Source organism: Pipra filicauda, unplaced genomic scaffold (assembly GCF_003945595.2).
Source record: "Pipra filicauda isolate LSUMZ 115617 unplaced genomic scaffold, ASM394559v2 scaffold70_size2993248_pilon, whole genome shotgun sequence".
NCBI classification, from domain to species: Eukaryota; Metazoa; Chordata; class Aves; order Passeriformes; family Pipridae; genus Pipra; species Pipra filicauda.
Window position 1 is genome coordinate 1429828 of NW_024104876.1, and position 25015 is coordinate 1454842.

Genomic DNA, 25015 nt, shown 5'->3' on the forward strand with positions numbered 1-25015 from the left:
GCCTTACAAGAAGATCACTGTCAGTGACACTCTCATCTGGGGGTGTCCTTTCTTACCAACTCCAGGCTTTTCAGATCCTGCCCCAGATGAGATAAAGGTCTTGGCTGTGTGTGTTATGTGTGCATAGTTGCTACCCTACTAGGCCAAGTCTTGACACTGGTTGTAATAGAAAACCAGAGGGTGCCCTGATTTTTAAATCATTAAAAGAACTTGAAGACATTCAAGAAGCTTGGAGCTTGAAAGGTTCTGGATTTAAAATGTCTTCTCCTGTTTTCTTAAATCTAAAACCTGCTAACAAGCACACGGAGACCCACAGCGACTACAATGCAAAGCTTGGTTCAAAGGGTACAACTCTTCTTGATTTATTGGAGAACATTACCCTGTGGTATATCTGAAAGCCAGATACAGGGTGACAAAGCAGCATGCCTATGGCAAAGCAGTAATATTCACAGTTGTCCAAAGAAAGATTTAACTTTTCCAGCCAGCTTTTACTGATGCAAATTGTCGCCCGCTGTGTTGCAATAAAGAGCAGAAATAACTAAATATGAAATGCTGACTCCTAAAGGGGAGTCATCTGAAGTGCTTTGTGTTGCAAGATTTCATGAAAATGGTTTTGAAATGTTCTGCTGCCTTTACCTTGCAGAGAGGCCAGTGGTGCCAGCTGGCAGGTGCTCTCAGCAGTGCATCATCCCGGGGATGTTCGGGGTGGAGCGTGAGCGCTGGAACATCCCGTCCGGCTCACAGGGGTCAGAACAGGATTGTTCCAGCAGTGCCTTTTTTTTTTTTTTCCTTTTTAAAAATAAATAAATTAAAAAAGGCTTTGTCCAGTGCAGGTATAAAAGTCTCCAGCTTGGTTTCAGTCTCTTTTTTTTCCTGGCAGCAGTTCCAAATCACTCCCTTCCCTGGCAGGGGATGGCTCTCTAAAGTACATCTTAGGGTTCCTGCTCTGTAGGATCAATGCAGGATGTGTTCAGTGAAAGTCTCTTTCATTAAGTTCATATTATACAATATAAAGGGCATTTTTGTTCCTAGTGTGACCCCTTTGCTCTGTGTTGTAGGTAACTTGCATCCTGGTGCCCAGTGTTATAGCTCCTGCTTCCTTTATGAATTGCTCTTTCTGCTGCTCCCATTGTTATCCTTGCCTGGTTTGGGGTTTTGTGGTGTGTTTTGGAGTTTTTTTCTTTATTTTTTTTAATAGCCTGCATTAAAGTTGTATGCTCTTTACAGCAGATATCTTGGGCTTGGTTTTATTTTATGTTTATGAAGCATCCAGTACAGTTTTGCCTTGATCTTCAAGCAAGACCACCCCAAGCTAAACACTCCAGCCTGTAGTCCTTATCCTGCTAAAGCTCAGATGCTCTGATTTCCCTGGGTTTTGCCAAGACCCTGCTGGGCCAGGTCCAAAAGGTGAATTCAGACACCACCCAGCTTCTCTAGGACTTTGTTTCCAGCTTCAGTCCTCGCATCCTCTCCCCTCAGTCTAATTAAAACCTGCTGTAACGAACGCTGTGAAACCAGCTGCCATGCCTTGGCAGGTAGCAAAGCCAGGGCAGCGAAACCTCCAGCTAATCCATCCATGCTATGAAGTCATAAGAATCTTGTTAATTTTTAAAAAGCCCTTGATGCCCACTAATCCAAATCAATTTTCATTTCTTTCATAAAGTCGTGCTTCCATTTAGGCTTCAGCTAAGAATTACAGCTAATTTGTTCGATTTTATAACAGTATAATTGAAAAAGTGATTTTAATGTCCTGGCAACCATATTCCCTTTCTTTGGTTGTTAATGAAAGAATCCATTAAAGTTAAATGATTTGGGCACAGATTCAAGTTGAATCGCCTGAATATTCTAGGGGAGTGTTTCTGACCATCTGCTGCTCTGTCATTGGCGTTTGTGTTGTAAATGGGACTGAGAGAAGGACTTCACAGGTCTTGTTCGAACCATTAAGCATAAAATATCATTTTAATTTTCTGATCTCAGTGTAAATAGTGGAAATGCTCAGGAGAGTTGGGTCTGCTCTGGTCATAAAATCGCTGCTGGGCCGTGCTTCCACGTCCTTTTTCGGGGATCTCATGGCTGTTTGTATTGATTGCAGCACATCATTCAGCAGCGGGTTGTGAGTTCCTTTTAATGACAGGCACGACAACTGGAAGTGGAGCCTGTGAAGGGGGAAGCACACGTGATGGAGAAGTGTTTTTCCCGCTGCCTGGAGTCAGGGTCGCCGTGTCCGTCTGGTTGCAAAGGGAGCAGTGAGTCCTACACAGGGCTGGGAGCGGGAACAGGGACAACTAATACATGGGAGCAGCTGTTGTCATCGTCTGCTCCTTTGCATATTGCCCTGGTGGGTGAGTTAGGGCTCTTGGGCCAAGCTGGCACTCAAAGCACAAGCCTTGTGTGCCCAAGCAAGGGCAGAGTCAGAGGGCTCATGTCCTTTCCCTGTATCACACTCTTCCTCTTTCCTTTGCTGCCAAGCTTTCTTGCTGTGCTGGGTGACATGGGACATGCCTGACCTGCTGGGAAGCAGGATGGACAATGAACCATGCCATGGAATCCACTGGAGCTGGCTCTGACTGTCACTGGAAGTAGATGAGTCTTTGGGTGTTCTGTTAAAGCTGGAAGTGTGCTTGTCTTGCAGCGTGAAAAAAAAAGAAAATAAAATCACATGCGGTGTGTTTCTTTGGAAATGTTGAAGTGTAGCCCAAGTTTCTGGAGGCCTTTGAAATGAGGGAGAGGCAGGGTGGGCTCTGTCCGTTTGCTCCAGAGCTTTACACTGCATTTTGCATCTAAAAGTTTGAGTTGCAAAGGGTGAAGAATTGTCTGGTAGAGAGGATGGGACTTGTTGGTTGGGAAGTTTGGCTGCAGGATTCAGACCTGCAGTGGGGACAGTTGCATTCCTCCGTGCATTGACTTTTCCCAACGTTTGAAGTTGGGTATGATGCTTTTTCTTTTTTTTTCTTCAATTTCTGTAGGGTGGTGAGATCTTGACTGATAAAATATTCACTGTTGGAACTGAGCATTTTTCGATTTAATGTATTTATATTTGTGTCTTTGGAATATACAAAACCATTAACCCAGGGGAAAAGAGCTACAAAATACACTTAGAGTTTTAACTGTAGCCCACAGGTGAAGGATCTTTGTGTATTTTATTTGGCAATACTGGTTTCTGGTTAAGTGACTATTCTCAAGAGGGATAATACTGGAGCTTGTATCATACTTCATACTTTTGGTTTTCTGAGGCGTGGAGAGATGAAAGTATATCCTAAAAATATGCTAAACTGAAATAGTTGAAGTGTAAAAATAGGTAACATAACAGATCTTGTTTCAGACTCCTCTGTGTTGTTTGCAGATCAAATGTGTGTGCGATGAAGTAAAATCAGGAACTTGTGCATCTCACAAAAGCAAAATGACTGGGTTTCCTTTCCAACATCAGTGAAAAATGCAGGAAGTCGTTATGTGTTTAAATGTTTTCCGTGAAGTCATGCAAATCTAAGGCAGTCATTTTAGCCTGATGTGGTCCTTTAAACCAGCAAATCTCAGGCTTATTCAGCTCGGACCAGTGCTCAGCAGCACAATTACAGTCACTGCAGCAAATGGGCCTTCTGATGTTAACACCAGCAGATAACAAAAATAGCATTTAATAACTTTCATTAGAGTTAGTGTTTCTAGGGCTTTGGGGCTTTGCTCTTTCAAATCATTTACATAATTTGCAGGTACAAGCTGCTGTGCCAGACTGTCCATCTGATTCTCTCTCTGATCAGAGCATATTAATGCACTTGTTTGATGGTCTGTTACCAGTAATTACCTTGGATTGCATTAGGAGCATTTCCAACATTGCAGCTGGTCTGTATTTTTCACTAAGTGTATTTCAGGGCCCAATTACAGGACTCTGATGTGTTATTGTTCCAGTGTGCTTGTTCAAGCTTGTAATTTTAATGTGCCTCCACACTGTAAATCTCTGGATGCAAACCCAGGGCTCTGTCCTGAGTTCCCCACGCATCCCGTGCCTGCAGCAGCTTCTGTAGGGATTGTCTCAGCTGTTCCTCACTGAATTTTTGAGAAGGGAAGGATGAGAGCCAGGAGGTGGAGGCTGCCTTGGAGATGTTTGTTTATAGAGCGAAGCCTCAAGGCTGGTGTGTGGTGTGCTTGGTGTGGAGCAGGTGGGAAAGGCACAGGAACAGCTCAGCCCTCCCTGCCTCGGGCAGTGTGGGGATTGCAAAGAGGTTTTCAGTGATTTTAGTGTTTAAGTCACTTTGGCACTTTAATAATCATCCTTCAGTGCAAGGGAGGCTTACAGTGATAGTCCTGTACACGGGGACAGCCCTCCCTGTTCTGCTGTCAGCACTGTGAGGCACCCTGGGGAGAAGACCTGAAAAAGGCTGAGTTCAGCAAATCTAGATTTCAGCCTGTTCTAGACTTATCTGCCTTCAGAAACCTTTCTGGGGTCAGAGAGGAGAAATACGAAGGCTTAACCTTTGTGAAAGTCAAGCACTTTACCGTTATAATTGCCGTTGACAATTCAACATGATGAATAAATTATTACTGCTATTGATTTGTTTCATCTTTCTGGACCATTTGTTTGCAGGGGATACATCAGAATAACACACATCTCGATGAGAATGAGCTTGATTTTGAGAGCTGGTGTGGTGTTTGTCCCTGTCTGCAAGGCATCATCCAGATATTTGGGCAAACCTGATGCTTCTATAGGAGCATGAGAGCATTTAGTCCTTTCTAGAAATCAGTTGATTTTATTAGGTTGGAGTTCCCAGGGTTACACGAGCCACGGATTTGATAGTCTTGGGTGGCTGAAATGAGCAGCTACAGTTGACTTTAGCATTGGGAGCACCTTTAAAACTACTTAGATGGGGACGTTTTCAGCTGTTTTATTTCCCTGATATTTTCCTTGATGTATGTTATATTTATACACAAAGATATTCACTTACCTATGTGAAGAAAATGAACTCAATCCCAGCCTAAACCAGCACATCTTTACTGTAATTACAGCTTTAGATGATATCATTCTTTACAGGTACGACCTATAAACAGCAATGCAGCATTGCTTGTGTTTCAGATAATGTTTCTTCCATGCCATCCCTTCTGCTCTCTTGTTTTTAACTGGGGATTTGAAGAGGGCAAAGCCCAGAGGCTCTTGCCTGGTATCGTTCTTCAGGGAGATGCTCCACCTTGCCCTGCCAGTGCTCATTCTGGGTACCAGTGTGTGCCAGGACAAACCTGAGCTGGGGAGTGACCAGGACACTGCACACCATGACCTGCAGCAGGATCTGTGCAGGGTGTGAGGGGACTGCTCCTGGCATGGCCTCATACCCGGCCCCCTGACGTGGGGCTGGTGACACTCTCCGTGTGCTGTCTCCTGCTGCCTGCGGTGCTGGGCTGGCACCCAGCTGCTCCTGAAAGGCTGGGATCAGCTTAGTGACAGGGGATGATCTGAGTGTCCCTGGCTGCCAGCTGGATAAATACTCCTGCAGCAGTGGGAGATGATGCATTATTAAATAAACCATCTAGGTTGCTTATATGCAGAATTAGGATAAGGCTGAATTCCCACTGGTGAGCACTGCTCTGCCGTGGCTGGATATCAAGTGTTAATAAAATGGTCTTTCCAGCAGCTCTGGATACAGCTTTTAGGAGCCTTCTGTTCCAGAGAGGCTAAATGGGCGGTGCAGGTATAACTTTCTTGTTTGTGTTGCCATTACAAGGTGGAAAGTTCCAATAACATCTGGTCATTGGAAAGGGAATGTAGGGATCTTGACCCTTCCGTCTCACAGGCCTCGTTATGGTTGAGTGGAAGAATGTTTTCTCTTTTACTGTGCCATGGGGAGGCTGAAGAAGTGATGCATGAGGGGATTTAGGTGCCCAGCTCCTCTTTCAGCCTCCCATTCTGCAGAGATCATGGGAGTGGGGTGCTCCAAGCCCAGAGCTCCTCCGGCTCTGCTCTCAGGGCTGATGTTGCTGAGCTCCCAGCATGCAGACTCTGTTGAGACCTCCGTCCAGATTTCTTTCTGGGTCACCACTTGCGAAGTGCAATTGCCCTAAAAACAGACTGAGACCAAGCTATTGACTTGTAATTGTCAATGCATAAAGTTTCCAAGAAGAAAGAGGGCTTTGTGTTGCTTTAATGGGGACACACTGAAGTATAGAAGCTCTTTGAATTAGACAATGGGAACGTAAAGATTTTCTACAGCTCTAAGAGTGTCTGAAGAGCATCGGCAGAAGGTTGCATTAAGCAGAACAATGGCACAGTAGTTGGCTTGCTGAGAGGTAGGAAAACCCTTTGGAAGTAGTAACTTCACTTTTCTTCGGTGCCGTTCACTCCCAATTAAATAAGATTAATTGTGCTGTTGAGTTCCACGGGTTCAACATCCAAAATAAATACATAAATTAAGGCAGGCGACAGTGCAGAGGCTCAAATGCAGTTTGAATTCCTGCCACCTCCTGCGGGATGTGGAGGAGAGAGAGGAGCCCTTTCCTCTCGCTGCCTGATCTCCCACAGAACACACACGACGGCCGAGTGCTCTGCTCGCCTTGCCTGAGCCGCTTTCCTTGTTCCTGGGAAGGTTTTCTTTGGCTGGAGCTCTGCAAGGTGCACAAGCCAGTTCCAAAGTGCCAGATGTGTGTGGAATAGGAAACATGCTGGCCAGGCTCCAGGCTGTGGGACCTGCAGCACAACAGCGGCTCCCCAGGAAAGTCTCTTGACTGCCAAGAACTAGAAGTGATGTCAGCTCTGGAAGTGTGTCAGATTAGAAACCCTTGTACTTTGCTCCCTGTGAAGTATTAATCTCCCAAGGCCTGTGCTGTAATGGGTCCTGTCTGGCTCTGTGCAGCTCTCTTTGTTTTGGGCTGGAAGTGTTGGAGGGGGTTTCGTGGGAAGGCACTGGAATCTGTCAGTTCCTTGGCTGCTTTGGGCTGTGTGTCCTTGAGCTGCTCCCTGGGCCTCACTCAGCTGTGCTAAAGATGGGCCTCCCCTGCCTTGAAGTGAAGGTCTGAGCCTTGGAATTGCTGAGTGGGGGTTGTAGGAGTGGGCTGGGGGTTCTAGGAGTGGTTGTGCCTTGGGATCTTGTGTGTGCCTAAACCTCTTTGACTTCCCCCAGCTTGACGAGTTTGTTCTAGAGAAGATAGGACATCTCAACCAAATACTGCCTTTCTATCTGCCTTAGGGACCTTACTCAGAGATTGTGGATCAGGTGATTCCAGCTGTGCCAGGTGCTGTCCAAAAACACAGATATGCCAGTGCACAGAATCACATCCCTTTGGGTTTATGCCTGTATGTTTTGTTTTTACAGTAATTACTAAACCACAACTCGTTCTCCTCTGCACAAAGCCATTTGTCTCCTGTTGAACAGTAACCTTTTATTTGCTCATGCTGTGTAGCAGAGCCCAAGGACATGTTTACTGCCGACAGCCAAAATTTCACCAGGACAAGCATCTCCCTTGTCTGGATTTTTCCACCTTGATTTAAGTGGTTAAACCTCAGGGAAGGAGAATAGCCCTGTGTGCAAGGAGACAAGTGGGAGTTTGTGCTGTTCTTAGCCATGGAGAGAAAGCTCCCATCTCCATGAGCTTGGAGTATTGCATGTCCTGGATGTGCAAAACACTGCTGTGAGGGTCTCACCTCTGCCCAAGTAATTGCATTGTCAGGGATCTGTCGGACCTCGCTGTGTTTCTCGCTCACACTTCACCTGCTTAGTTACAGATTTGAAATTGCAAACCCAACAGAATCCATTCTTTTTCCCCTTTGCTCAGTGGTAAGTTTGGCTATTCCTGCCTCCCTTTGATGCTGAGGAGAGGAGGTGACAGGAGTGGGGTTTGGCTGTATGCTGAGATGTGTGATTCGGGAAGTGATGTTGGCTGGTTTAATGCGGGTTTTCAGATGCCTGCCTTGGCTCTGAAATCAGGCTGGCAGGGGCTGTGCTCCCACGGAGGGCAGAGGACAGCTTTGTGCCTTGAAGATTTGACGACCTTTGTTCATTTGAAACGCCTTGGTTTTTTATGCCACTCAACAGGAGACTTTTTAATTTACTTCACTGGGCCTGGACGCTGGAGGTGGATGGATGGCTGATGGAAGTGAGGAAATAAATGGAAGAAAAAGAACATTTTTCTCCTGGGCTGTTTTTATGCACATTATAGCCTAGGGGTTTGCAACATGGGGGAGAGTAAAAAACCCCTGCAGAGCCTGGGTCAGAAAATATAATTCTCATGAGAACAAAATGCTTTTAACTTGCTGCATCAAAGACCCTCCGTTCCAGGGCATGCTCTGTGTTTGAATACATCTGCATTCCTCCAGAACTGTGTGTGAATGCACATGTATGTTGTGTGTATCTATGTGTAAGTGTGTACTTTTACATGATTTATAATCTCAAAGCCGTTCCTGTCTGCCTTGGAATAGCTCAACAGTTGAACCTACTTTCCAGAGGAGTCAAAAGCAAAAAGCTCTCCGGCTCCAAAGCCCAGGTCTGTAACTGGAACACCTGCCTGGGACTGAGGTGTGAAAAGCCCTCCTGGCTCCTGCCCTGGAAGCCCCCCTTGACTCCGTTCATCACAGCATCACCTCGGGCAGGGCAGAGGGTGAAGGTGAGCAGGAGGCTGCACGAGCACGTGGCTCTGTGCTTTAGCAGGGCCCTGCCCATTCCTGTCACTACAGGGTGAAGAATGGAGGTTGGAAATAGTCAGGAGCTTCTGTAAGCACTTAACATTCCTGATTTCATTTGTCTTTGATCTCACTTGGACTAATTTTACTCTCTTCTGATCCTTTCCCTTTAAGGGGCTTTTATCTCATTGTCAGGCTTGCTAATTTAGTGCAGTGTTTTGAACCAGACCTCCTCCTACGTTTCCAGAGCCTGGAAGGTATTTTTTCCTTAATCAGGGGGTGTTTATGCAGTTCTTTGAACATCTTAGGACAAGACTCATAGTGGGGCTTTTTGCAATGCCCCTTTTGGGTCCTGGACCCTGCTGCTCAACCTCTGTATGTTCAAATGGCCTGTCCCGCAAAACTGCAGTATTTTGGGGATAAAAGGGCAGGAAGGAGGGCTGGATGATTTGGGACAGGTCAGAGCAGCCTGATGTTGGATTGGAAACTTCATTTGCCTAGCAGGAGGCCTTCCCAGGCTGTGCTAAATAACAAATAACACTGGGTTGTCACGTGTTTGACCAACCAACCGGACACTTGGATCCAGGTAGGTTTTGGCTTTGTGGAAAAGAGCTGGGTGATTTGGGGATATAGAAACTTCACCACTTGTTTTTGAAAAGCAAATACTACTTCTTGCTGTGATGGAAAGTATGGAGCTGTTTGTTCTTACTCTGCTGAAAGCAGGTTGAGTGAATTTTTTAAGGAATTGAAGTTTGAGAGGCTGATAATTGCTTATTACCATGGGAAGCTGCACTGCAGATCCCTGCTCTATTCCTGGCTGCCTGAGCCAGCCAGCTGTCCCCTTGTGCTTCACCTTTGGAAGAGGAGGAATGTTTCCAGCAAAATGCCATTCTAATTACTGTCTGAAGAAAATAGAAAATAGGACAGATATATGGGCCGTTCCCCAAGCGATGAACAGGAGCTTCTAAGGACAACAAATGTAAGGGAAGGCAAAGAATGAGGACTTTGGAGAAATGTCTGGATCGTTGCTTCTCCATGGATGAGGGTTCTCATGTGGATGGGAGTTCTCATGACAGCATTTGAGTTGCCTCCTGTCCTTAGCTCAGCTGAGTTCTCCCTGGCCACAGACTGTTAACCCTCCCCTGTGTTTGGCCTTGTCACCTGCACAGGTATTTGGGGGGCTTGATTTCTCCCTATTTCATACAGTGTTTTGGTGCTGGCTGTCTTGGGGGGAAGGCTTCCAGGGGCAATGTCTTTCCAGTACATTTGGAGCAGCCTTTCAGGTTCATGTTCCCTTGCTTCTACCCTCCTGTGGAGCCAGTGAGTGAGTTCTGTAGCTTGCTGTGATCCTCAGAGGACTAATCTGCTCCAGGAGAATGAGTGGGCAGAACTGCCCTTACGGGAGGGGTTTGGTGGCAGTCCCTGTGTAGTGGCCTGGATCTGCCAGGGCTGTGCTGGCTGACAAATCCAGAAATTACATTGTGGTGTGTGCATGTTGGGAGCTCAGTGGCTGCTTCTTCTGGCTGTGCCTTCTTCCCACACAGTGTGAGTCAGCAGTATGGTGGAAGCATCCATGCGGGAAAACCCTAAATCCAGGGACTTGCAAGCAGCTCTGTGTTGGCAGTGGCTGCCCCTTCGTCCTGGAGTACAGCACCTGGCTGTTGTGCTGACTGTGACATGGGCATCTCTGCATCCTGCTGGAGTTTGGCTTTGGGAACTGGGAGATTGCCCCCTGGATGAGCTAGTGAAGGTGACAGTGCTTGGGGCGGGGTCTGTTCTCTCCCATAATGATGGCAATCAACAGCCAGCAGGCAAGTAGGGACTTGTGGAGCCTCCTCATCACTGAAGGGACAGAACTGGCCAACTCCAACTCTTGGTGGTTGTTCTACCACCCAGCAGCGATGACAAACCCGACAAGTTCCCATCCCATGGGCACCGAATCGGCCCCACACGTGGGCGGGGTTGAACCCTTCCTTCCAGGGGCACCTGCGGTTTCTGGCACACGCCTTGAAATAATTCCATCTCCCTGCACGTGTAATTTTGCATGTCATTGCCCCTAATTGCATGCTTAACACACACTCTTTTAAAGTGCAGCCCTTTTATCAGCAGTAGGTAGTAGCAGGTTTAATAGGGTGTTTGAATTCCTATAAAATTAATCTGTAGCCTTCTGCGATAGGAGACGGGCAGGGAGCCATGTGGTTCATATCCAGTGTTGATAAACTTGTTATAGAGGCAGGAAACATTTCTGATTGGAGCAGTGACAAAATAATTTGGAGCGGAGCCATAAAAAGAGTGGATGGTGATGGTTTGAGCACAGCAGAGATTGAAATTGCTGGTGTGTGGAAGCAGCGCTGCCAGCTAACATTGACTTAGTGTCTCTGGAGGACTCTAACGGCAAATGCATTTTATTAATGGCAATATTCTTTTAGGAAATGCTGAGCATTGTTTCTGAGGTGGAGCTCCCCTCGAGTACGTGGGTTTGGAAGTTGGCCAGACCAAGATCTGCTCAGCTGAGCTTGCTGCTGGTCACTGCTCCGGCCTCAGGCTGCAGCAGGAAGGTTGCCTAAGGGCACGTGCTGGGTACTGTCTGGTAGCAATTGGAATATTCTTTTCCAGTGGGAAAAATGCACCCATCCATTCTCATTCTGGCTTCACCTATAAGGGTAAAATGCTCAGAGACAGCAGGTCATGGTTTTAGCCATTCTTTTGTTGTCTTTGCTTTGGAATGAGTTTCCCAGTCCATGAAAGTCAGTGGGAGTTTGCTGTCTTAATGGATTCCCAGCTGGACTTGAGCTCTTACTGCCACTGAGAGGGGGACCTGCTCCAACCAAGTTGTGGTCACTGTTATGGGGATGCCATGCTGGGCCTGGATACCTGTGCAACTTAGTTGTCCTGTGGGGGTTGATCAGCCTTGGAGGAGGCTCTGGTGTGCAGGTGAAGGGGAGCCTTTGCTTGAAATGGACAGTCATGGCAGGTTGGGCCCTTACTGCATCTTCTGTGCTTGCTCTTGCTGTTGCCATCACTTCACTGTCTTCCAGCTGTTTTCTGCTTGAATCTAGCCTGGAAAAAGCAAGTGTGGATAGGAGGGTTGGCTGCTGGACCCAGTGGAGGGTGGCAGAAATGGTGCAGGTTGTGCAGCCACAGGGGTGTGTGATGGAGAATGCAGGGTGCAAGTGTCATGGGAGGTGCTGGCCACCTCACAGGGCTGAATTTCACCTGGTGTCTCCAGCCGTGCTTCCTTTGCTGTGTAAAACTGGGATGTGATTAACCAAGGAAAGCAAACCCTTCTGCAACACTGTCTTCTCTTTGCAGGGAGCCTGTTGGAAGGGGATTCTCTGGACCTGAGCTGTAGTGCTGGTCCTGCAAAGGTGATACTGGAGCCAAACCAAGAAGTGGTTTTGGACTGTAACCTGACCCCTGCTGAGCAAGTGATCAACATCACATGGAAGAAGAATGGGTTTCCATTAGTGGAGCAGGAACATCTCCACGTGCTTCCGAATGGATCGCTCTTCATCTCATCCCAGGCTGTGGCAAAGGACAGTAAAAATCCCGGTGCTGAGGGGAATTACTCCTGCGTGTCTCACAGCTCCCTAGGGACTGTCACCAGTCAGACGGCTGCAGTCAGGTTTTCAAGTAAGTGTTCTGGGTTTTTTGTTGACCTTCCTTCCCCTCCTGGTATTTATACAGAGCACCTGCTTCCCTGAGAGTTTGAGATAAAATGTCTATGAAGTCAAGTTCTATTAATGATATATAGGGGATTAGGGATAGTCCACAAATAAGCAGCGTTGACTTCCTGTTATCCCACTGTGAGCACCCTGTGTAACTCTCCCAGGTAAGTGCCATCAGCCATGAATTAAAAACAGGACCCTCCTCACTCTCCAAAGGCAGGGCTTGTTTTTGCAGGGAACTTCACAGCCCCGAGGGCAGCACCTTGTGCCTGGGGAGGTGACTGGGGAGGTCTGGCTGTGACAGCTTGTGAGGTGAATCTCTCTTGGTAATGGAGGAGATGAGAGAAAGGGCTCTTCCAGGTGGTTTCTGTTTGGATCTCTGAGAAGGACATTCCAAAGTCTGAACCACTGAATCTTTGCACGGCGTTCGAGAATAAAATTCCTTTGTGTTCAGGGCTGGTTCCTGGAGCTATTTTAAGGCCGTGAGTGCCAATAAACGATTCCTTGATGTACAAAACAGATGAGGTTAGAAAATAATGCAGATACAGCAACACTTCTCTCTAGTACAGTGACTTATGGAAACATTGCTGAATGCAGGTGCACAGGACACCATCAGGGCACTTGATCAGAGCTGTGGTGGGTGAAGATGCAGAGTGGATGTTCTGACACCCTCTTTACACTGGGATGTTTTCAGCCTCTGGTAGCCCAGGCAGGGCTGTCCAGGTTTGGCCAAGTGGGTGTTTCAGGCTGTGAGTGCTTTGCTGTAGAAATCAGCATTGTTGGTGAAGCTTTGCCAGATCAGGGGAAAGTCTTTTACCTTTGCAACATGTCCTGCTTTTCTGCTCAGAAAATGTTTAGCATGCAGCAGCCACAGATTGCTGGTCACCCATCCCTCCTGTTCCCTCCTTTCTGTGATTTGTGGTGCCAGGTAAATAGCTGGTTCCAGCATTTTGTTAAGTGAAAGGACCCTGAGGGCTGTGGGGATGGAGTCAGGGATCCTGCATGGAGGTATTTTCTGGGGAGGTGGAGGTTGGAGTCCTGGAGTAGAAAAGCTGTCAGGAGGACAGGAGGATTTATTCAGCTGCTCCTGCCCTGGTTCCAGACAGCCAGAATTAGAATATATTCCCTTTTAAGAGTGATTTGTGTTGAAGTTTGCACTGTGCCTCTTGCCTGGTTGCAATGATTTGTGTCTCTCTTATGGTCCTGGGTTTGGTGTTTGATTTCTCATGAGTGAGAACAGTGGAGACACCTCAAAACCAGGAGACTGATTTAAATTGCCCTTCCTTCCCCCTGGATTTTTCCAGAGGAGCTTACATAGGTGATGCCTCCTTCCATCTAATTCTGGGTTTCTCCCAGAAATGGGGAACTTCAGGTGAACTCTCTTTCCTTGTGTGTACTCATGTGTCTCATTTTATTACCATCTGCACAGGGAAAGTGCTGCCTCCGTGGCACACACGTGCACCTGACATACCATAATACCCACTGCTGAGCAGAGAGCAGTGAAGGGATTGATTAATGAAATGCATCTCTGCTTCAATTTGTTCTGTGGGCTGGGCAGGAGCCCTTGCTCTCTGAGCATTCAGCTGGAGCAGGTGAGGATTGTAAAGGCCTGGGATTTTCCGCTGCCGCTGAACAGGGTGCCTCCAAAGCTGTTTGCTTGTGGATGGAGTTATTCTTTGTGCTGATTGCCCTGGGCGCTGCTGATCAGGACAGGGCAGTAGAAGAAAACCTGTTCAGCAGGTGGGATGTGTTATTCCTGCCATCAGCTTGTCCTTCTGGCCTGCAGGGCCTTTGCTTCCCTGGGATGGGGATCCCATGTGGGGATGTGGGTCACTCTGTGTGTCACTGAGTCTTGCAGTGACAGGTAGGAGGGGTTCACAATACCTGTCTTTTCTGCACTGCTTTGGTACTGTTAGTGTGTCTGCCATGTTTCAGGGAGTCCCCTTCTCCTCCCTGGCAGCCCCAGAGCAGCTCTGGCACCTCTGTGTAAGGGCTGCCAGCTTCCAGGTGGAGGGAGGGGACACTCCAGGCAGCAGTGAGCCTGGAGCTGGAAGAGGCTCTTTGGAGCAGTCAGGCTGGAGTGATGAAGGTTGCATGGTGTGTGCAGGCTGTGGCACTGTGACGACTTCCATCCTTCCACCGTGGCCCCGGAGTTCAGTTTGTTGGCATTCTGCTGGATAAACATGTGGCTCAGAAGTGCCCAGTGTTCCCTGGCACTCTGTGTGCCACCGAGGGAGATCTGTGCCACGGTCCCCATCCACAGCTTGTGGCAGCAGTGGCAAATGAGGAGGAGCAAGGCTGTGAGGAACGTGGTGTGAGTGTGTCTGTTAAATGAGCAGCTGCTCAGGCTGATGAATCAGGTTGGTGGGTTTCTCAGATCCCTGAGTGTTCCCACATGGAAATACCAGGGGCGTTGTTGTAGCTGTGGGAAGGTGTAGCTTTCTACCTGTTAATAACTACATTGGTGGAGATTTGTTAAAGCTTTTAATTTAGCTTAAACATTTTGTGCGAAGGGAGGTTGTAGAAAATTACAGTAATTGTGACTGTCAGATGAAGCTGTTTGCTGTGCCTGGAGGGAACGAGCCAGCGCCTGTGGCTGCTGGCAGCGAGCTTGGGAGAGGTTTGGAGTGTTCCTGCACCTGGAGGCCAGGCCAAAGCAGGAATCAACCCACATGGGCTCTCATGATCCTCTCTCCACACACACAGCGTCTCTCCTCTGCGGTGCACGGTGTGTATGGGATTTGAGGAACAGCAGGCTGGGATTTGCTCTTACTTTAAGGATTTATTTTATGGATTTTATCCTATTTATTGTGTGGATTAGGTGCATAGGTGAGTGAAGGCTGATGACTGTAGGCAGAGCCAGGCTGGGCAGGGTGAATGCACAGGCTCTGGACCATCCATGGATGTGCTGCTTTGAGTAGGTGGGGAGCTGGTGCCTGTGGAGAGCAGGAGCAATCCTGTGCCTCCGTGTGGCCCCGCAGGCCGAGCCTGTGCTGGCTCTGCCCTGGGGCCTTGGCAAATCACTCCCATGGCTTTCTGTGCATGTCCCCCTTCCACTCCCCGGCCTGTTCAGAGGTGAGTGGCTCAGGGATGGGTGATCTGGGTGGTGTATGTGATCTCAGTGGGGGCTGAAGCCACCCCCCATCTTGGAAACACCTACTAATAATTACAGAAGGTACAAAGAGGACGAGCACACAGAGTCTGGGGGCAAAGCGCTGTGGGAGAGAGCAGCGAGCCCCTTTCAGAAGGCTGAATTCCTTGCATAGACTGCATTTTCTGCCTAGGGTGTAGTGTTGCTGGCTGGCAGTCTTTCCAAGCTCACAGCCTCCTGCATGGATCATGCTGCTGGGAGAGGGGGAGGGTGCTGTGTTTCACCATTCTGCAGTCACCCCTGGGCTCAGGGCTAAAAGCCTTGGCACACACGGCTTGGCTCCAGCTGGGTTTAACATGTCAGCGGGGAGGGAGCTGCTGCTCCACTCCTGGAGGTGCAGAGCCCGCAGAGCCCGGTACTTTGGCATGTCACTGAGGGCAATTTGCTGTAATGCTCTTCACCTTCTCACCTGCAGTGGGTAATTTTTACTGAGTGGCCTATTAAGGTGTTCAGGATAATCAGTGTAAGGGGTGAGGAGGTGTTTTGTGGCTCGGGATGGCTTTGCAAGCGAAACCTTAGCCGAGGAGTGGAAAATAATGTTGAGTGCGTATCGTCTTTGTTTGCCTCTTCCCCTCAAGCATCTCCTTTCCCTGCCTCCTTACGTGAAAACCTCTCACTTTGCAGCACTTCTGCAGCAGCCCCTTCCATCAGAACGTGTTTGTGGGGGGAGAACAGCCCCTCCAAGGATCCCTGTGGCCCCGGGGTGAGCAGTGTGTTGGAGCCTGTCCTGCACTCACTGTGACTTGTCTGTGCAGTGCATCGGAGTAGCAGGACCTGCTCTCCAGTGCTCTCCTCCCACAGCAGCCTTGCCTGATTCTTTTTCCTCCCAGCACCAGCTGTTACCACCACAGCTCTGAGCCTGGGTTTGGTAGCACTGGAGGTGCTGGACATGTTCTACCTCTTCCATTTCACCCTGGTGCCCCTTGGGATGAGAGAGGGATCACAGCTTTGATCCCAGTGTTGGCCCCAGTCTGATGCAGATGCTTGTGGAGCAGCGATGAGCCTGACCAGCACGATTGTGCCTGAGCCTTGCAGGGCTGAGATCCAGGGGTCTTGTTCAGTCCTGCATCAGAGGAACCTTTTCACTGTTCTTACCTTGGTTTGGTGTTGCTTTCTGTGCACAAAAGATCCCTGTTTGTGTTCCCGTTCTCTCCTTCACCAGGGAGGCTTCAGGCTGCTGCTTGCAGAGGTGATTTTTTCCAGTCTATCCCTACCCCCACTATCCTCATCCTGTCAATGGAATGTGACGGAGCAGCTCAGCTTCTGAATTCTCCCTGCAAGAGTTATCACAAGAAGGTACTAACAGCCAAACCAGTTTGCTGGGCATTGCCAGGGCTGAAGCTCTGGCACCCACAGAGCTCCCAGCTCTGCCGGGAAGCTGTGACTCTGCTTGGGAAGCCTGGCTGTTCCTGCTGCTCGGAGCAGAGGGACGCTCCCTAATCAGGGTCGCTGATTAGTCACGCTCCTCCACATCCTAATGAGGAATCTGTCACGGGCACATTTCTTGGCTCTTTGCTTTTGAAGAGCCATTCCAGAGCCCAGCACAGCAGGCAGATGGGGCTGTGGATGGAGGTGAAGGGCAGGATTCGGTTCTCAGCAGGGAATTTCAAGCTTGCAGGCACAGGTCTGGCAGGTGATGGGCAGGAATAGCCAGGACAGGTTATTGCCTGGTAACCCGGGTAGCCCAGGAGGCTCTGTCACATTTTGTACACCAATATGATGCCACTTAATAATGAACAGCAGAGAGGCAGGTGACCCAACGTGAAGCAGAGGAAACAGAGATGCCTACAGATTTCTTCTTTTTAGAAGGATTCCTCCCTCCCATCGTGACCTTCCCAGGTACATGACCCTCCAGAGCCTGCCAAAATACTATCATTTATACCTGTGGGATGAAAAGAGAATAATGGGAAAGATGATTAAGGATATTTGCTGCCAGGAGAAACTTGTTTTGATGGTGCCATCCTGAACATGTGCTGGCACTTGATGAATTTTCTTTAAACTCTTGGGTTCAGCAAGTTTTGTTAACATGAGCTTAAAAGATCTTGTAATCTGTAGAAATGACTCTGTGTTACGGGGGTCTACAGTGTGTATTTGAGCATACTAAAGCAGTTGGCTGAATTTAGGCCTTACATATTAATGTCTTTTTCAGTTTTTTTTTTCCAGAAAAATATTTTTCATTGCCATTTGTATGGAATTGGAAAAGTAGACTTGGTGGACAGCTGGTGGGAGAATTTGGTCTGTAGCTGCTGTGGAGAGCAATGAGTTGCTTGAAGCATGTGATAACTATTTAAATTAAAGAAAAACACTAATGACAGCTGAGAATATGCCGAGGTTAAAATGGGTCATGTAAAAGCATTTCATTTTCAAAACTCTACATACTTTCTCAAGCTAGCACTGCAATAAAGCGTGTTTGTGTGTGCATGGATGTTTGTGTGTGTGTGAGTGCAAAGAAAACTTCAAGTTTGGAGTCCTACAAAATCCAGAGCAATGATGGATGTTCTTGGAAAGCGGTGGTGGGACAAGCACATGATTGTATTGGAGGGCCAGAAGGTCACTTGGGGTCCTTATGAGCACAGTGCTGTGCTTGGCCCAGCAGTCAAGTGTGTTTTCTGGCTGAAATTTATGTCTGTTGTGCCACGTTGAGGGTTTCTGGCACTGTGTTCCAGCATTGCTGGATGGTTTGTGCGGCAGGGTGGGTTTCACAGCAAGGGCAGTTTAACAGAGACGTATTGAAAGCAGGAGCCAGTTCTTGTGGTGGAGAAGAATACAGGCTTTCTGCCCCCATCCAGGAGCCTGCATGAATATTCAACTCTCCACCGTGTGACTGAGATGCCTTGAGGTTATGCCATTGATAGGACAGATGCTGACAGCCCCAGGGGAGGATTTCTGCTCCCAGAGTCAGCAGGGTTTTGCTCTGTGCATGGAAGGGGGAGGAAGATGAGGCAGCTGCGTGTGAAGGATGGGCAGGGTGCGGTCCAAGAGCAATCCCAAACCTTAGTGCTTTATCTCCAAAACAAGTTCACCCTATAGTAAAGACACATGCAGACAGGGGTGAGCCTTGGAGAGCAAACAAGTGTCCTGGCATTTATGAAATCCATCGTCTTCCTCTTAGCAAGGTGTCTGTGTCCCCTTGGCTGCATCCCGTCTGCTTGAGTAGGATAAGGTTGGTTTTTGCAGGTAGGAGAAGGAGGGTCATAGCCCTTTCAGCCTCTGCCCCTGGTCTCCAGTACTGCCAGCCCGTTGGCAGTTGTTTCGTGTAAATAACTTGCCATCTGGCTTTATTCTTCCTCTTGCCTTGCTTTAATTTCCTGTGGCTGCAGGAATGCTACAAGACAAGGGGAAACTCTCATCTCTCCGGCTGTGGCATTTCCCTTCTGTTTCTCATTGTGCATGTCCTTCCCAAATTGAGCAAGGGAAAAGACAAGGAAGCAATTTAGGAAGGTAGCTGCTGAAACCAGCTAATTGCCTGCCTTTCTCTCACGCTGTTGCCTTGAGGGAGAAAATAAGGCAAGAAGCAAATTTGCAAATTGAAACCTTTCAGTTACTGCTGCTCGGACTGCTGAGGGTCTGCAGGGCACAGGAAAGGGAGGAATTGCACTTCAGGTTATCTTTGGGAGGGAAAAGCCTTCCTCATAGCTCATACATCATAGCAGGTTTGCATTGCTCAGCAGAAGCACTGAGTTATTAACTTTCCTTCCCTTTTTCTTTCCCCAGCATTGTCACGCTTTTTCCAGCAGCCGGAGTCGCAGACGGTGGAAGAAAATGGCATGGCCCGGTTTGAGTGTCGGATCGAAGGGCTGCCCTCCCCTGTCATCACGTGGGAGAAGGACCATGAAGCTGTTCCAGCAGAACCCAGGTGATTCCCTGGTTGCTTTTCTGGGTCAGCTTGAAAAAGAGCAAAACAGAACCTGACTGTTCAGGATGTGGAAATTATTTTTAAGAAGGTAGAATGAAGAGAGAGCTGATCAGGTTTGGGCCTGATAATTAAGTGATTTAAGAGGAGGTATTCGAGGGGCCCATGCAACATATAAAACACCTAAATAAAATTAACTTTCCCCCAAAGATCCAAGCCACAGAAGAAAAAAACCCAACTTGATACTGTGCTGTGTTACAGCACAGAACCTGTGTGTGCCTGGGACAGGGCACAGCAGCTGCAGCGTGGACTGCCCTTGGCTCGTCCTCTGGTGCAAAGTGAGTGGAATTCTTTGGGGGACTGGGACCTGGCATGAGCAATATTTCTCCAGTTTACCATGGGGTACTGGGTGTACCCAACTGAACTCCATGATGTGGTTTTTCTTTTTCTGGTTGTGGCTTTAGAGACAGTTGTTTTCTTCACCGGTTTCCCACACGGATTTATCTCAGGGTTAATGACTCTTCTAGAGCACAGTGTGTGCTCAGTAACCTGGGAGGTCTTTCTCTTTGTTTTACTCCCACGTTGGGAGGGCATCTAATAAAAGACCCTGAATTTTCCTTTTTTTAATATTTTTGTAAAAGATGAGAGTCCTGCAGCATGATACCTTTTCCTTAATGAAAGTCAGTTAAAGGCATGAGAAGGGGATAAACTATTAGTTGGCTGTTAGTTGGTCTGTAGACATGACTTCTGCAGGGGATCAGTCTCTGAATTGTCCTTTAGTTCTTAAAAACTCCTTTTCTTTTCTGCAGAAGGAGCTGTTTTCTTCCCAGGGAAGTTAATCCAAGAGGCAGGAGAGGAAAGAAAGGGGTGGGGTAAGGTTTAGGAATACTTTTGCAGCAGTGGCTTTCTGTAAGAATAACCACTTATATCCTTGAGTCTGAAGTGTGGCATCTAAAGGTTTATAGGAGGCTGTTGCTTTGTAAGGAGAAGAAAATTAATTAATAAAAAAGGAAGGGGAAAAAAAACCCAAAAAACAAAAAAGAAGGGATTGCAGGGAGAAGTGTGCCATAGATAGGGCAATGGCTTTTTAATGAGACAGCTCGATGGATATTGTGAAATTACTTGCTCAGGGATTGCTTTCATCACGGGCAGCCTGAAAATTGTTTTCCTTGTAAAAGCCAGGCCATAATCTCTGGCTGCAAATCTTGCTTTTTAAATCATGTTCTAGCTAATATGCTTTTTCAGAAGGATTTGCTTTTTTTTGTTGTTGTCTAGTTGTTGTTGGATTTAATATAACCGGCTTTCGAAGGAATTAAGTGAATTCCAGGAAACACTGGCTGCCAACCAGAGCTCTGTGTTATCCTCCCTGCATCGTGCCTGAGGACCGGATCTGAGGCTGCCCTGGTTGCTGTGGGCTCCCTCCTGTGCACACAGGGATGAGCCTGTGCAAAAGCAATCGTGTGGCTGGGCAGAGGTGGGGGGTATGATTCATAGTCCAGAATAGCAGGGTTGGGAGGGGTGCAAAATCAGGCTCTGAGGCTGGAGATACAACCCTGGAGTAGTGCTGTTACACCAGGGCTTGGGATTTCTTTTAAGACAGAGAGAATAATCGTGGAAAACTCACATTGCTTCCCCCTCTTCCTTTTCCATTGCCCCCCTCTTCTTTCTTTTCTTTCGGTGGTGGGGAATTCTTTTTTTGTATGTCCACATTTTTCTTTCTTCTTTCCTTGCGTGGTTAGAGAGAAACCGATTTTCAGGTCCCCTCAAGAGTTCTCTGCACTCTCGTCTCTCGCTCTCCCCTCTCCCTCTCCTCCCTCTCTCCCTCTCTCCCTCTCTCCCTCTCTCCCTCTCTCCCTCTCTCCCTCTCTCCCTCTCTCCCTCTCTCCCTCTCTCCCTCTCTCCCTCTCTCCCGTCTTTTTTTCCCCCTTTTCTTTGTCGATCTTACCTTTGGGCACTCATTACAGCCTTTGCCCCGGGTGCAGGTTCTAACATGGTGCCACCTCAAAGATACTGAAGGCTGAGCTTAAAAAATACTTAGACACCCTAAAGGGTAATAAAGTACTGATTGGTGTTTTTGGAATACCTTTCCTGTCCCTGTTCAGGACAAAATCTAAATTCTGTGCGTGAGTAAGGCACAGAAGTATTTTGCAATTCTGGCTCTGAATTATGTTGAAAAAACACGGTCTTAAATCTGCAGCAGCTGCTGAGAGGTGGCTCGCAGGATTTCTCTAGACTGCAGTTGCTCTGGGGTGTGTGCAGCATCTCTTGGCGTGATCTCTCTTTAGATGCTGGCTGGGTTTCATATCAGGCTCCAAATTGCCGTTTATTTTCTCTAGAGCCAAGATGAGCACTTGCTATGAACCAGAGGCCTTTGGAGGTCTGCACAGCACATCCATAACCTCCAGATCACATGCTCTGCAATCACAGTATATTTTTCCACATTTTGGCTAAGGGAGGGTTTTATCTGTGTGAAGAGTTTATTTCTGTGCAGTGTCAGGAGAGCCTTAATATGGCTCATGTTCAAATAGGGCTCTTGAGCTGTGAGAAAAAGGACTCGCGGACTTTGAGTCTGCAACAGAGCTGCAGGTTCCTCACTGTCCTGAGGACTGGTGCTTTGGTCTCTTCTGGACACCTTCAAAAGGCTGCAGGAAGGGTGTGCTGGCAGTTTACTGGGGAGAACATAGGAGAGGGAATTGGGCTGTTAGTGCTGGAATGTTCTGTGAGCTGTAGGGTTGCAGGTTTTAGACACAAGGCTGCAGTGCTTGATTTCAGTTCTTAAGCACTGCCCTGATGAGCAGCTGTGAGCCCCTCTGTGCTCTCAGGTACAGTCTGCTCAGGGAGGGGAACAGCTACACGTGCGTGCCCTGTTGCTCTTGCTCTGTGTCCGTGGTAGTTGTGCCCCGGTCTGAGTGTGCTGCCCTTCAACCTGCTCCAGGTGGGGCACTTGCCTTTCACTACCCTTCAAGGCTGGCTCCTGTGAGATCCTGACACTGCAGCTGTCAACAGCAGAACTCTTGAGACTGCCAAGGTTCCAGTGTGTCTGTCTGTCCTTTAGTTTTTGTGTTCTGCTTAATCCACAAAGAAGGTGAGCAGACAGAAAGCTCTGCCCTTTGCGTGGAAGAAAAGCCCTCGCCAACTGTCTGCTCTGAGTCATCAGGGAAACTTCCTCGAAGAGAGCCTGGGGATGGAGCAAGTGCCCTTGCAGGCTGCCTGGAGGCTTCTAGTTCAGGGCTGCTGGGGTCCTGAAGAGCTGGAGGCTTTGTGAGCAGCTAGGAGAAGTGGTAGATAGAGAAATCCTGCCTTTCTTCCCTGCTCGCTTCCCCAGCAGAGCAATCCTTACCTCTGCCGTGCTTTCCCAACAGGATGTACTGCATTAAATAGACCTCTACCACTGGCCTTGCTGAAGGGATCACCTGAAGCTCGGTGTTGATGGAGTCTTCCCACTCACCCCCCTTGTCTCCAGCTCCTGCTCACTTTAGAAACACAGTGGCTTGTTTTCTGCCCTCAAGAGAAGCTGAGAGTGTTGGGCATGACTGTGGGCACGGTTCTGACCCCGCTCTGAGAGAAGAAAAGCCACAGGCAATTTCCAGAGGTCCTTCCTAGCCTTGTTGAATCTGTGATACATAATTGGAGTGTCTTTTTGTGGCTGGGAGATGCCTTGCCTGGTGTTTGAAATATGTTGATATTAATTACAGACTCAAATAGCAGATGCACGACAAAAATAAATATTATCGCAGTGGGAGGCTTTCCCTCCACAGAACTGAGGGGATGCAAATATTTGTCGTCTTTCTCCTGAGTCCCGATGAGGCATCCTGATGAGGGCTTTTGGGTGCTGCCTCCTCTGAGGTCTCTGGAGCTTGATCCTGAGCAAAGTGTCTTTGTAAGTAGCGGGATCGTGGCTTTAGGGATGTAAAGCATTGTGGCATTGGGTTTGTGTACATGGGAAGCTTCAGCTGGTCTGTGTCCATGAATCAGGCTGTAGGATTGTGCCAGTAGAGGCAGAATGGTCACTGGAGGAGCTCTGGTATCTCTTGAGGACAAGATGTGATGAGCTCAACTGCAGCAGCTGAGGTCCAGGATTGATGCTAGACTTGTAGCAGGGACATTTGTCTCTAGAACAGACTGCTTAGGGTAAGGGATGTGTTTCCATTACTGCGGATTTAGGAAAAATGTTTGCAGGAGCAGATGTGTGTTTGGGGACCGTGGTTTGAACGCAGGATGAGTGATCTCTTAAGGTCTTCCTGGCTCCGTGACCCTTGTTCATGGCACTCCAGCTGTCTCAGCACCTGGAGAACCACAGTTTTACTGACTGTGATCTTTGTGGATGGCAGGACTGGCATTCATGGTTATAACTTGTCTTTGTGCTGTTCCCGTGGAATAGCTGCTATCCCTGCCCTCAGCAATTGCCTTTGAATGTGTCCTCTTCATAATGAAGACTGATAACCCAGAGCTGCCTGTCAAACCTCAGCAGCTCTGTTTATATAGAGACTTGCAATTAAAAATGGATCTCATATATAATTAAAAAGGATCACGTAGGCTTTGCGCCTTGCATTCAAGAATAAAGAGGCTGCCATCTAGGAATCCAGGCAGAAAATGGAGATGCTGACAGCCAGCTCCTACTTTTATGCTAATTGCTAATCATCAGCTTTGTTCAGTGTAATGCAGCAAGGATTGTGTTCATGTCGTGAGCCTTGTAGCCATTTCACTCCCTGGAAGTGTTGCTCAGTAGCACCCCATGGGCAAATGGGGGGATTCTGAGTGCCCAGCTGTAAGTTTGTCAGCTTGTGAAAAGCCAGAAACTTGTGGAAGGAGGAAAGGAATCACCACAACCTGGGAATGGTGCAGGTTCAGATGGCTGTGCCGCGGCTGCTTTGGCCCATGAAGGTGCAGCCGTGTATCAGTTGGTCCCTTCGTGCACTTGAGGTGCAGCAGGAAAAGGATGATGTTCAGACTTCTTTGCAATGTGTTTTTTTCTCTGGCAGCCAAATCTTTGTGAAAAGCAAGTGCTGAAACTGGCTGTAGTGTGTGTTCAAGCGCCTGTGTGCTTGGAGACATTACAAGTGTGTATGTAGATGTGTGTGTGTGTATGGAGTTGATTTGTACTGTCAGATGGTTTGTGTCAGCAAAGCCCTCTTAACCTGGTCTCTCAAACGCAGATTCTGTATTGTGAAGACTCCAAGGTGATGGATAGGTCTGTATCTGCTGCTTTTGAAGAACCACAGGTTGGGTTGCTCAGAGGTTTCTTGATCCCACTCTGCCCTCATTACCAAGACACGAGACATTTGGCGGGGAAAAGGAAAGGATAAAAGGGCTTTGAGGGATCAATAGCTTGGATAAGGCACAGCCTGTCTCACACTCTTCCTTTTGCTCACTCAGGTTTATAACTCTTCCCAATGGTGTCCTCCAAATCGTGGATGTGCAGGAGAGTGATGCCGGGGCTTATCACTGCGTGGCCACCAACGCCGCCCGAAAGCGCTACAGCAACGATGCCACCCTGAGCGTGGTGAAAGGTAAGGAGCTGGCAGGAGCCTGCTGGGCTGGGCACAGGTCTGCCAGGTACTCACTGTATGTGGTGGCAAGCTGGGCTGAAACACCCATGGCCATCCCTCCTGCTGGCCTGGCTCTGCACGTGGCCAGATTTGGCTAAAACTTGCAGAGAAGGCGTTTTGTGAAAGGTTTCTCTCTTTACTCTGATGGGATAAGCAGGCTGGGTTGGGAGGACTCCTTTGTGCTCTGGGGCCATTAGA

General features: G+C 48.2%; 1 protein-coding gene across 1 annotated transcript in view; it reads left to right on the forward strand.

Annotated features, from left to right (window-relative positions):
- Positions 1–25015, forward strand: part of IGDCC4 (immunoglobulin superfamily DCC subclass member 4) — an 89249-nt gene that overhangs the window by 18267 nt on the left and 45967 nt on the right. Inside the window, exons 2-4 of the mRNA XM_027714733.2 lie at positions 11909–12229; positions 19130–19271; positions 24645–24778. Of these exons, the coding sequence (XP_027570534.1) occupies positions 11909–12229; positions 19130–19271; positions 24645–24778 (597 nt within the window). The remainder of the gene's footprint in view (positions 1–11908; positions 12230–19129; positions 19272–24644; positions 24779–25015) is intronic.